This window comes from Dipteris shenzhenensis, chromosome 1 (assembly GCF_047967505.1).
Source record: "Dipteris shenzhenensis isolate YYH24624 ecotype China chromosome 1, Dip_SZ_1.0, whole genome shotgun sequence".
NCBI lineage: Eukaryota > Viridiplantae > Streptophyta > Polypodiopsida > Gleicheniales > Dipteridaceae > Dipteris > Dipteris shenzhenensis.
The window spans coordinates 2,443,727-2,456,019 of record NC_141596.1 but is presented as its reverse complement, the minus strand read 5'-3'; the positions used below and the strand labels follow the sequence as shown (position 1 = coordinate 2,456,019).

Here is a 12,293-nt window from a genome sequence, read left to right as displayed (position 1 = left end):
AGAAAAAATTTACAAGTAAAGCCTCAGAGAAAAATTCATGAGGCAGCCCAGTAAAAAGTTACATATCCACTGGAGGAGAATCAAACAAAAGATCCTTTAGTTTCAGATTGTTGCTTTGTAAAAAGTGATGCAGTGGAGTAACTACACCATCAATAAAAACTAGCTTTTTTTTTGCCCTTGTGATTCTTCTTAATATAAGCTGGCAGCCGGAATTTTGGAATCACAGGGTCAAAAACCTGTTGTAACCAAGGATGAAAAGAATCCAGAGAAAAAGGAACATCTGCATCCTGAACAGAAATAGACTCTGGCACGATCATCACAGGCGAAGGAGCTGGATCAACATCAGTACCATCTGAAGAAGGAGCTGCATCAGATAAATCACGACTCATCGTTTCAGCTTCACTCCGAGTATCAACCTGAGATAAAACATGTACAGCATCTTGTATAATCCCCTCTTCAAGAGGAACATCCATATCCTGAGGAGAAGGAGGCTGTTGGTGCTCAATAAGAGACTGAGCCTGAGCTTCTTAAGCTGCAGAAAGATTGGCCTATGATTTATCTACCTTCCTCCAGTAACGCTTCGGAGCAGTGAATGAAGGCTTATCCAGTGAAACCATAGCAGAGACCGGAGGAGAAGAGGGAGTAATCTTGACTGCTGAGGAAGGAGCAGGAGGAGTGGTCTTGGAAGTAGAAGGGCAAGCACATGCAAAATGACCAACCCTGGCGGCACCGATAACAGGCTGTAGGAAAAGAGGCAAAATGCAACCGAATGCGATTGGATGGGCAAAACCCAAATCAAGATCCAAAGTAGAAGGCACTGGCTACATCATATCCCATAGAACACAAATACGAATATCCCGAGTAGCCTGCAAAAACTCCTGTCTCGGAACATGAAGAGGCCTCTCCAAGAGCGCTCCAAGGGTAGAAAGATGCTGAAGAAGAGGAAGAGGTAGCGCTTTGAGGGTGATCCATACCGGGCAATGAGTCAAAAGAGAAGCTGCCGTATCAAAAAGAGGATCCCAGGGCATGACATAAGCAAAGAGACCTGCCCTAGGAACCCTAGCACAACTAACAAGACACTCCACCACCTCCGTCGAAGAACAGTGGGCATAATAAAACCATTTGCCCATAAAGACAAAGGAGGAAATGAGATCTAGACCCATGGCAGCTTCAGCCCAACGATGAAGGTGAGCTGCAGAAAGAACCTTGCCCATAAAGTAGAGACAGATCCCAAGCTACTGAGCCTATCGAAGACCAGAGATCACAAGGGCAGAATCCAAAGAACAGACCAAAGGAGAACCCGAAGAAGGAACTTCTGTAACGGAGGCAGCACACATCTGGCGAAGAAGATCCAACTGGAGAGGAGAGGAAGGTCCATCTGCAACATCTAGCTTCGTCAATTTGAAAGAGCACGAAGGAAGCAAAACACCTCTCTTTCGCCGAATGAAAACACGTGTGGGAGCAGAGGTAGAAAGAGGAGCTGAAGCAGAGAACACGAACGAGGCATCTATCGAAGGCATCAAGGAAAGAGCAAGATGGAGAGGGCTGCTCCAGAAGACGTACGGACTGCGCAAAAGGAGCATAATCAGGTTGTATGGACATACTATGCAGAGGGGCTGTACAGAAATCAGAGGCGACAAGAGGTTGGGACTGTACGGACGTCTGTACAGTTTGTACGGAATGCAGAGAGGGTACGGCCGAGTGCAGGAAAGGTGTGGATGAAGATGGGCAGGGTACGGATGTAGGCTGGAAAGGTACGGCTACAGGTTGCAAAGGTATGGGGATGTACGAGCAAGGACAGAGGATAATGGAGCAGGCAGGGGAGGTTGCGAGCATGAAAGCGAGGTAGGTTGGGGCTGTACGGGCGAGGGGGAGGCTCCATCGCTCTCCATCGCTCCTCCGGCTGGAACACCACACACACACACACACACACACACACACTCTCTCTCTCTCTCTCTCTCACTGAAATCTTACTGAGAAAATACGTAGAGAAGAGAGAAGAAGAATTCAGACTTTATTCATCCACAAGCAGAGGAAAAGATGATAAGAAATAAGTTGAACACATCCAGCAAAGGGGTGCTGGGTAAAACAGCAATCAAGGAAGATTGCTACTGCTGGATGAAGAACTCAGACTTATTCATCCACAAGCATAGGAAAAGATGCTCAGAAATAAGTTGAACACATCCAGCAAAGGGGTGCTGGGTAAAACAGCAATCAAGGAAGATTACTACTGTTGAGAAGTATAGAAAGGATTATGTCATATCACTCCTCCAGTCTGCACAGCTTCAGTGGCTGGAGGAGTATGCAAACTAGATGCCTTCAAACAGTAGGATCCTATGAAGAGGTAGAGATTACCCTATCTCATAGAAGTAGTCATCTATTACCATGCTCTCGGGGCCTATTTTTGACTGTAAAGTAGCCTGTGAAGCTTGCATACCTTCTTTCTATCATCTAGATGTTGGAAGCCTTTCGGCTGCTCAACACAAACAAAGCTCACCGTTTGGGAAAGTAGACTTCACACATCCATCTAAAACATCGGTCATTGATGGTGGGCAACCAAAGCTATTGACAACACGTCTCGCCTTGTACTTATCCAAAGTACCATCAAACTTGTGCCTCCACGGTAAACCAACTTGGTTCCTATGATCTTCCTCTTCTGGCGTCTATCAACCAGGTCCGATGTATGGTCCTTCAGAATGGCCTTCTTTTTGCTTCGATGGCAACCTACCTCTTTGGAATTCCCTATGCTTCTTCAAAGGTCCTTGGTTCCACATCTTCTAGATCTGAACTATTAGAGCATAGTTCACGGGTGCTTTCCTTGAGCCTTACCTTTGAATTGCTCTCTAGGATGTGTGACTCCTGAATTCTTCAGGGTCTTCAAGTACCAACTTGGTAGCTGTCTCCCTTTTGCATTGGCTTAGGTGCCTTAGACTTTGACTCTAAATCTTCGGTCTTTGGATCTTTTGTCTCATTTGCTTGCGTAATAGCAACCCCTGGTCTTTGCGGAAAAATTGAAACTTCTAATGAGGTTGCTTGTGGCTCGGACTTTGTCTCTTGGACAGCAACATCTCTGGGCACCACTAGCTTCTTTGCCTCCAGGTCATTTAGCTGACAGGTCTTTGATTCCTTTCTGTACCCAATAAAGATGCACTTCTTGCTCTTGGGATCCAACTTTGTTCTATTTGCTTTGTTCACATGTACATAAGCATCATAATCGAAAATCCTCAAATGAGAAATGATAGGTTTCTTACCATAGTATGCTAGGAGTCTTCTAAAGTCATCTTTCCAAAGTGAGGAAGAATGAAAGGTAGGGCAACCTATGTAGCCCACCACTTGGAAAGGCCTTACCCCAGGTTGTACATTCCATACCTCCTTTTTAGCTTGGAGGCAAGCTAAGTTTCACTTGATCTCTTTTTTATTGAGCTTTTACTAATAACCATTTGGCACATTTGTAATAGAGCAAACACTCCTTTCAAGGAAAAAAAATTTCCCTCCTCTCTCCCTCTTTTCATTCGATCTCAAGTCTCGTTAAGCTTCTGTTTTGCAGCTTTCAAGCATTAACATTGGAATCAGAGCCTGGCATGCTTGGGGTGGATCGTGTAACTTTCTATGGCCAATTACTTGGGAGGTGCCTATTTGTATTTTAGATGATCTTGGCCTTTTTTCTGGAGATAAAAATAGATCTTGCCAAGGTTTTAGAGCTTTGGAAGGCAAATCATTTGTTCATCAATAGAAAGAGTTCATTAAATTCTTGTCTTGGGGGCTTATTACTTTGGCTAGATTAATTATGCCAAAGGAATATGCCTTGATCACCCAAAGGTGGAGGAGATTGTGGATTGGGAAATTCCTTCTACAGCTCAAAAGATTACTATGTTGACAATTAATGCCAAGCACAATGGAAGCATATCAATGGCTTTTCATGCATTGCTCTCCGATTGACGAGTTCACTGAAGAATTTCAAGGCCAGACACCAAAAGATCACAGTGAAGTAAGAGAAGGTGAAGAGTCAAAGAAAGGAACCACCATAGGGCTATGCTTGGCCCTAGCCCAATAAAACAACCCAAAGGAATATGCCTTGATCACCCAAAGGTGGAGGAGATTGTGGATTGGGAAAAACCTTCTACAGCTCAAAAGATTACTATGTTGACAATTAACTAAGCACAATGGAAGTATATCAATGGCTTTTCATGCATTGCTCTCCGATTGATGAGTTCATCGAAGAATTTCAAGGCCAAACACCAAAAGATCACAGTGAAGCAAGAGAAGGTGAAGAGTCAAAGGAAGCAACCACCATAGCGCTATGCTTGGCCCTAGCCCAATAAGGCAAGTCAATCCGTTATTGCTTATGTCCTTGTGCACCCGATGGTATCATGTGGCATCTCGGCACCCAAACTAGGCCCTTTGGGCCAAAGATGGAGGCCATGCTCGCATCTACGAATCTGATTACAACAAATCGCTGCTTCGTCTTATGTAGGAGCGATTCATTTGACAAAATTTATTATTGGGAATGGTTGTTTATGTATTCTCTTATTGGATATCTCTTGCTTCGATGCTTGTTGGGGAGAGAACTAAAACGACATCATATAGTCTTCACAAGCAGTTGTACTTGAATGAAGAGAATGTGACTACTTTTTGATTAACCTTCTCGTTTAGTGCTAGCCTTTCTCACGGCTGAGTCTGCCCTTAACCTCCGGAGTGAAGAAAATCAATACGAAAACCGTTGTATAAAAGGATGCTTAAGTATGTGTGGGTGTGTGGATTTGTATGTGTGAGAGTATATGTTTATACTATGGTCTAGGCACCCACTGTTGGGCATTGATGACGTCAGGGGGTGTGTCATAGTAGGTAGTCCGTGCTATGCGTGATGGAGTTTATGGTTTTCTTGTGATGGTTGTTTCATGTATTCTCTTATTGGATGTTTTTTGCTTCAATGCGCATTTGGGAGAGACTAAAATGATATCGTATAGTCTTCACAAGCAGTTGTAGCTTGAATGAAGAGAATGTGGACTACTTTTTTATTAGTCTTCTCCTTTCATGCTAGCCTTTCTCATGGCTGAATTGGCTCTTCACCTCTGAATTGCAACAGAAACTCAGTACAAAGACCTTGGTATAAATGGATATTAAAAATTAGTGGGTGTGTGGATTTGTATGTGTGAGAGCATATGTTTATACTATGGTCTACACCCACTGTTGGGTGCTGATGACATCAGTGGGGATGGTATAGTAGGTAGTCCCTGCTATGCATGATGGAGTTATGGTTTTCAACCCTATGGGTAACCATCATGAGATTGAAACTGTACTACGTGTTGTGGTTTTAAAGGATGAGTTTGGGCATGTTTCTGGATTCATCTAGATATATTCTCTTATGGGAACATCTCATTTCACAGTAATAGTATCAGTTTAGACTTCTCTTATAGGTGGAGATAGAAGGTTCCTTTTATGGCATGCTTGATGAGGAATATGCCATTGATTTCAAGCTCTCATTGTAGCATTGAACAATTAGAAGCTTATAGATAAAGATTCTAATAGTCTGAATAGCTAGTAGCACATCGCACATTCACAGATATTCTATATTTATGATTGTGCTTTGTTTGTTGCAGTCAATTGGTACTCCACATTGGATGGCACCAGAAGTTATCCAGGGAAGCAGATATGATGGGAAGGTAGGAATCTAGGTGATGCATTCTTTGATTTTGTTAGAACAAAAGCACTAAAATAAATAGCAAATCGAGCAGCAATTTCTGCTTAAATCATTGTCAACTGGAAAGTATCCTATTTGTTATATAGAGAGCAAAAAAGCCAGCAACCATGCCACTTAGGATATTGTGGCATGGAACAAAGCTCACAAATTGGATGTGTGCCTTTATTGTAGGCTGATGTGTGGTCACTTGGAGTTTCTGCAATCGAAATGGCCGAGGTTTGAAATAATCCTTTGTTAATGCATGGGGTTTCATGTCAATGAGTGGGTTGGTTGATGCATTGTGATTAAGAATGGTTCCCTTCTTTGTGCTCATATTTGCAGGTTGCAGTCCTTTCTAAGAGTTCTTTAGTATGCCATATTGGAACAGATGTTATTGGGTTACATGGTTCTTATTCTATATTTTCATATTGCAGGGGCTTCCTCCAAGATCCAATGTGCATCCTTTTAGGGTAGGTTTTGACGTCTTCTCAAACTATAATTTTCAGATAGAAAATATGCTCATTGCTCACTGTGGTCCATGGCTTTGAACAGCAAATTAAGTTGGTACTCAATTGGAATTTGGATGCCAAAAAACTGTTTTCCGTTCTTCCATCTTGTCTATTTTCTGACATGACTTTTGGTCTCAATGTTTAAAAGATAGGGTGCAAGGTGTCTTGTGCAAACCGGAAAGAGTTTTGTAGCAAGATACCTTTTGTCAACTTGTTCATTTAGTTTGATAGAGGTGGCGAATTGCTTGGACAGGTCCTGTTTATGATACTAAGAGATCCTGCACCCATGCTGGAAGACAAAGAGAAATGGTATGCCTTCTTTTTTTCTCTGTCTATAGATGCGTGGTTTGATTTGCAAATGCTATGAATGGAAGACATTAAAAGAGGACACAAGTACTGGTTGACAGTTCAACATGAAGGGAGGCAAGATTTAGTTATAATACCTCCTTGTAAAAAGCATTAGGTGAATTGTATCCAACAAAGGAAGGGCAGTTCTTTTACAGCTGTCGACATGAGAAGCAATTTCAGAAGAAACTAGAGAACAGGAAATGGGCATACAGAAAACGAGGTGAAATAAGAGTGTTCTTTTTCACGAAGGTTGGAAGAGAGTATAGGACGAAGAGATTGAAGACGAAAGTGTTTCTACAAATGGACCATCAGAAAACCAGGTTGTTTTCTCTTGGGGTGACTGCAAAGCTATAATACTGTTCTAAATGCAGTCCAAACTGTGAGTTTTTAGTAGTTTAGAGTCAATGTAGGCTGAAAAACGCTCCCAAAGGACTTCAAACTGCTCCAAATCTGCAAAATGCCTGTTGATATGAAAAGAATTGCAAAATTCCTTTACGTCGTTTGCATGTCGATGGAAGTTGCTTGCGCAACTGATCGTACCCTACAGCTGTACATTATCATTTGTCAGTACAGCTGTACTGAGGGCTCGTGCAATGTTGGTATGGTTACATGCAGGTTGTGGCAGTCTTTCTTTGCGAAAATTCACAAAAGAAAAAGGGAAATTTTGTGTTTGAAACCTTAGGTTTACGTGGCTTTTGATGATGTGGCACAATGTACACGTGGCAGTGCAAGAGCAGAACATGTGGCATGTGCAAAAATGACATGGCAGCCAGCTCAGCAGATGATGTTGCTTAAGAAAAGAAATGGATATCCTCATTTCTGACTAAACAAGTTTTCTAACTCTTGAAGTTCATGAAATGAGAGCATTGAAGGATTCATAATGCTTTCCATGTGAGTCTTCTAAAGAAGTTCTAGGAGTCAGAGCCTACAAAGCCAATAGTAGAGGATCCACCAGAAGTGGATGAGCTGGAGGTCCTTTAGCCAGAGCAGATTGTGTACCATATTGTATGCAAAGGCGCTCAGGGCGAGGAATTTTACAGGTATCTTGTGAAATTGAAGAATTATTCAGCAAAGAATTGACTATGGTCAAAGATACTTGACTCTGGTCAAGTAAGCCTGATTTCGGTCGGGGAGACTTGGTTTATTACCAAGAGTGTTAACTGCGATTAACCAGAGAACCATAGAGCTGACTACGGTCAGAGAGTGTTGACTTTGGTCAACAAGACTTGGCATGCGCCAAGAGGGTTAAATACAGTTAACCAAGTTGTGCCAGCTTTGGTTGGAGAGACTTGGTCATAATTAAGGCGCCTCGACCATTGGTCAAAGCCTCCTTAATTATGATCAAGAGCGTTGACTCTGGTCAATCAGAGAAAAAAATAATAATAAATAAATAAATAAATAAATAAATAAATATATATATATATATATATATTTGTTATGCGCACATGTGTTTAGTGGGGACATCCACCATGACTAGGATTAGTCCACACTTTATTATTTGCATGCAAAGCGCTAACAATTAATGGGTGCCATGGTGGTGCGCTTTAATTAATTGTTGTAGGTACTAAGAAGGGTTGATTTCCCAAGCGCAGGAGCTTAGCAAGCGACCCTAGAGATTGCCCTTTGTGGCATGTACTAAATTTTAGTTAGTTATTTTGACACTTGGCATGTTGCCAAAGTATTGAGCCATGAGCTCTTTGTAAAAAGGATTCACGTTTTGGAATTTTGGTATGAGCAGCTCTATGCTGAACTCTTGTATTCATTTTTCTCTCAAGCAATAGAATCCTTTGGGGGGGGTCCAGCCCGACTGTTGTCCTGGGCCCTAGTACTGAGGGGAGAGAGAGAGAGAGAGAGAGATGATATGATATGATTATATTAATGTCCATAGCTGTCCATCGGATTGATTTCCTGCTTATGAAACTGCATTTTTGCCCCCAGTTCTTGCCATAGCTTCCGTAGCATTCTTTGTGTCACTAACTCCCTGATTTCACATGCATCTTTGGGGATATCAGCAGTGGTTATACCCCATAATTCCATCCATTACAGCCCCTCTTTGTGCCATGTAGCTTCCATTGCTCTGTGTGGTATCCTATTGGCGTCCATCTTTCCAACTTTGTTGAGGTATCATGGGTACGGTGTTTGTGGCTTCACCTATGAGAAATCGTTTATGCAAAGTCTCCATTCGGTTCCAGTAGGCCCTAGAGAGCCTAGGTGTCCAGGCTGGACACCCATAAAGGACCACTGTTTGTACGAGCATGGTGTATAGAAACTTTCTCATTTCCCAGTTCCATAGGTGTGCCTATCTGCATGTGTTTTGGAAGCTATATAAAGCTTTCAAACCTCCCAGGATTCTTCTTTCCACACATGCATTCCACTTGTAAGTGTGCAAATTCCAGCCCCAAATATTTATATATAGTGACACTGTCCAGAGGCTCCCCCTCAAAAGTGAAATCAACCTGTTTATGCCGAGTCCCAATCACCATCACTTTTGTCTTGGATATGTTGATTTGCATTCCTGAGTGTTTGCAGAATTTTTCTAGTTTGTCCAAATGTGTTTGCATCTCTTTCTTGCTTTCTGCGAAGAAAACTACATCATTTGCGTAGATAAGCAATAAGAGGGCATAGCTTGCAATCTGGAAACCTTCGCCGCTGTGTGTTCTCATCCACTCTTCCAATTCATCGATGAACAGACCAAAGAGAGTTGGTGAGAGGGGGCAGCCTTGCTTGACTCCTATGTCACTGCTTATGATGATTTTTCCTTCAGCTAATACTCTCTCGTATAACTTGTATGTGGCTTCTCTGATCTCCTGAGGGACTTCGAGCTTTTCCAGTCTTTCCCATAGCTTTTCGCATGGAATTGTGTCAAATGCTTTCTGAAAGTTTACAAAGCAATAGTAGACTACTTCTTTCTTATTCTTGACCCCCTCCGTTGCAGCCCGTATGGCAACCAAGTAGGTTTCGTCCTAAACAATCGACAATAGACCTGCCTAGGATGGTGCCCTGGCTCCTTGCTCTTAAAACTATAAGTGCCTATATTTATGCCTACAAGGCACATGCCATGGCCTATACGGCATCACTAGAACCACCAGAAGATGGCCTACAAACCCCCCTCCATGGGATGGGCTGAAGTATTCTGGAAACGTCTCAGAATACCTCGTATTTTCTAGTCATGGTGGCACATGTTCATCCAAAAGGATATAGCCACGTATGAATGTACAAGGGATGTCAGATCATGTGACAAAGGGACCCAAGTGTAAAGCTTGTCGAAAGACTTCGAACTTGGGACGAGGAAGTGCCTTTGTAAACATATCTACTATGTTGTCCTCTGTGGGAAGATAGGACAGCTCTATCTCTCCTGTTGACAACCGCTCCCGAACATAATGATAGTGAACTTCAATATGCTTGGTACGCGCATGAAACACTGGGTTACGCGCAATGGCCAAAGCACTCTGGCTGTCAGTGTAGACCATAGTGGAGGATGTCTGGTGAATACCAAGATCTATAAGTAACTGGTGAAGCCAAACACACTCTACTGTAGCGATGAAAGCTGCCCTGTACTCAGCCTCATAGCTAGATGTGGCAACTGTTGTTTGCTTCTTGCTGAGCCAAGAGATACATGAATTGCCAAGCAAAAAATAATTACCGGTATGTGACACTCTAGTGTCGGAACATCCTACCGAGTCACTATCCATGTAAGCATGCATGGTAAGTGAACCCTGATCACCATAGAAGAGGGCTAAATCTTGAGTGCCTCTGAGATATTTGAAGACTCTCTTCATTGCCTGCCAATGCTGCGAACTGGGCATGTGCATGAATCTGCTGAGCTGAGATACTGCATACTGCAAGTCAGGTCTGGTGTGACATCAATAAATAAGGCATCCAACAACCTACTGATAAAGAGTGATATCACATGGTGGGCTCCCATCATGAGCTGAGAATTTGAAGCCAGAGTCCACGGGAGTAGAGATTGGCTTGCAATCCTCGAACTGAAAACGATCAAGGAGCTGTCCAATATACTTAGACTGTGACGTCATGATACCCCCCTCAACATGAGCAAACTGAATGCCCAAATAATAGTGGAGCTGTCCCATGTTTGACATTTCAAAAACTTGCTGCAAATCAGCCTTGAAAGCTGCAATATGTTGAGTATCTGGGCCCATGATGAGCATATCATCCAGATATAAAATCAGCACTAAAAAATCAGATCCACTCCCACGGACATAAAGAGTGGGTTCTGTGGAGCTATTTTGAAAACCAAGAGATAGTAAGTGTGCATGAATTTTGGCATACCATGCCGGGGTGCCTGCTTTAGACCATAAAGGGCTTTTCTAAGCCGGCATACCTTGTTTTCAGAATTAACAACCTCAAAGCCAAGAGGTTGTGTGACATAGACTTCTTCCTGTAGATCCCCATGAAGAAAAGCAGTCTTGATGTCAAGTTCGTGCACTTGCCAATGGTGATGGGCTGCAATGGCAATGACACATCTGATGGTAGTAATCTTGGATGTGGGAGCAAATGTCTCCTCAAAGTCAATGCCTTGTTGTTGGGCATACCCTTTTGCAACAAGATGGGCTTTGTATTGATCTATACTGCCATCAGATTTCCTTTTTAATTTGTAGACCCACCGAGTACCAATGGCATGCTTGCCGGGAGGGGGATCTACTAATTCCCATGTGTCATTTTTGGCAATGGATTGTAATTCAGCTCTCATTGCATCCATCCACTCTTTGCTGTCAAAAGCATCTTTATGGCAGAAAGGCTCTTCATTGCAAGTTGTAGCAAGGAGTGCAAACTCAAGAAAGTGACCATGCATCTGTCTATTCCCTGATCTTGTCCGGGCAGCAAAAGGCTGATCTTGTTTGCCGTCCCTCAATGTATCAAGAAGCCATCTGGGAACTTGCCTTTGCTGTCTATTGACAGCTCTTTCTTCAATCACTGCATCATGAATAGTGGGATCATTTTGTGCTGAAAGAGAAACCTGCAAATCAGCATGGGGTAGCGGCTGATCATTGCTTGTTGGAGGGCCTGCAGGAGGCTCATGTTGCTGGTCAAAGTCTTCCTCTAAGGAAGGCAGAGGTAACCAAGAGTCAAAGGCATCAAACATGTCAACATCGGGCTTAGTGTTGCAGTCCACAAGAGGAGAAGCTGAATGTTCAGCGAAGATTACATCTGTACTGACAATAATCTTCCGAGTATTTGGTTGGTATAACCGATACCCTCTGCTCTTTTGGTTGTAACCAATAAATATGCATTTGATTGCCTTGTCATCAAGCTTATGTCTCAGCTGAGATGGTACATGAACATATGCAAGAGACCCAAAAACTCTCATGTTTGAAAGTGAAGGCTTCCTAGCTTTCTATGCTTCATAAGGTCTAACAGTCTTCAATGCCCTTGTGGGTGATCTATTCAGCACATAGTTGGCACACATCACTGCATCAAGCCAAAATTTATTGGACAAAGACTTGGCCTTAAGCATGCATCCGGCCATGTCCATTGTGGACCTATTTTTCCTTTCAGAAACAGGATTCTACTGAGGAGTGTAAGGAGTAGTGCATGAGTGAACAATGCCTGGTGAAGACAAAAATGCACCAAACTCCTTTGACATATACTCTCCCCCCCTATCTGTGTTGAGGGTGACAAGCTTGCATCTTGATTCATCCTCAACCATATTCAGCTACCTCTGAAAGCATAAGAAAACTTCAGATTTGGCCTTTAAAGGATATACCCAGCAATATCTTGTGAAGTCATCAATGAGA

At 42.8% G+C, this 12,293-nt stretch overlaps 1 protein-coding gene across 1 annotated transcript in view; it reads left to right on the top strand.

Annotated features, from left to right (window-relative positions):
- SIK1 (Protein kinase superfamily protein) overlaps positions 1 to 12,293 on the top strand; it is a 79,369-nt gene that overhangs the window by 32,729 nt on the left and 34,347 nt on the right. The window contains exons 7-10 of the mRNA XM_087395716.1: positions 5,601 to 5,663; positions 5,873 to 5,917; positions 6,115 to 6,150; positions 6,443 to 6,498. Coding sequence (XP_087251842.1) covers positions 5,601 to 5,663; positions 5,873 to 5,917; positions 6,115 to 6,150; positions 6,443 to 6,498 — 200 coding nt within the window. The remainder of the gene's footprint in view (positions 1 to 5,600; positions 5,664 to 5,872; positions 5,918 to 6,114; positions 6,151 to 6,442; positions 6,499 to 12,293) is intronic.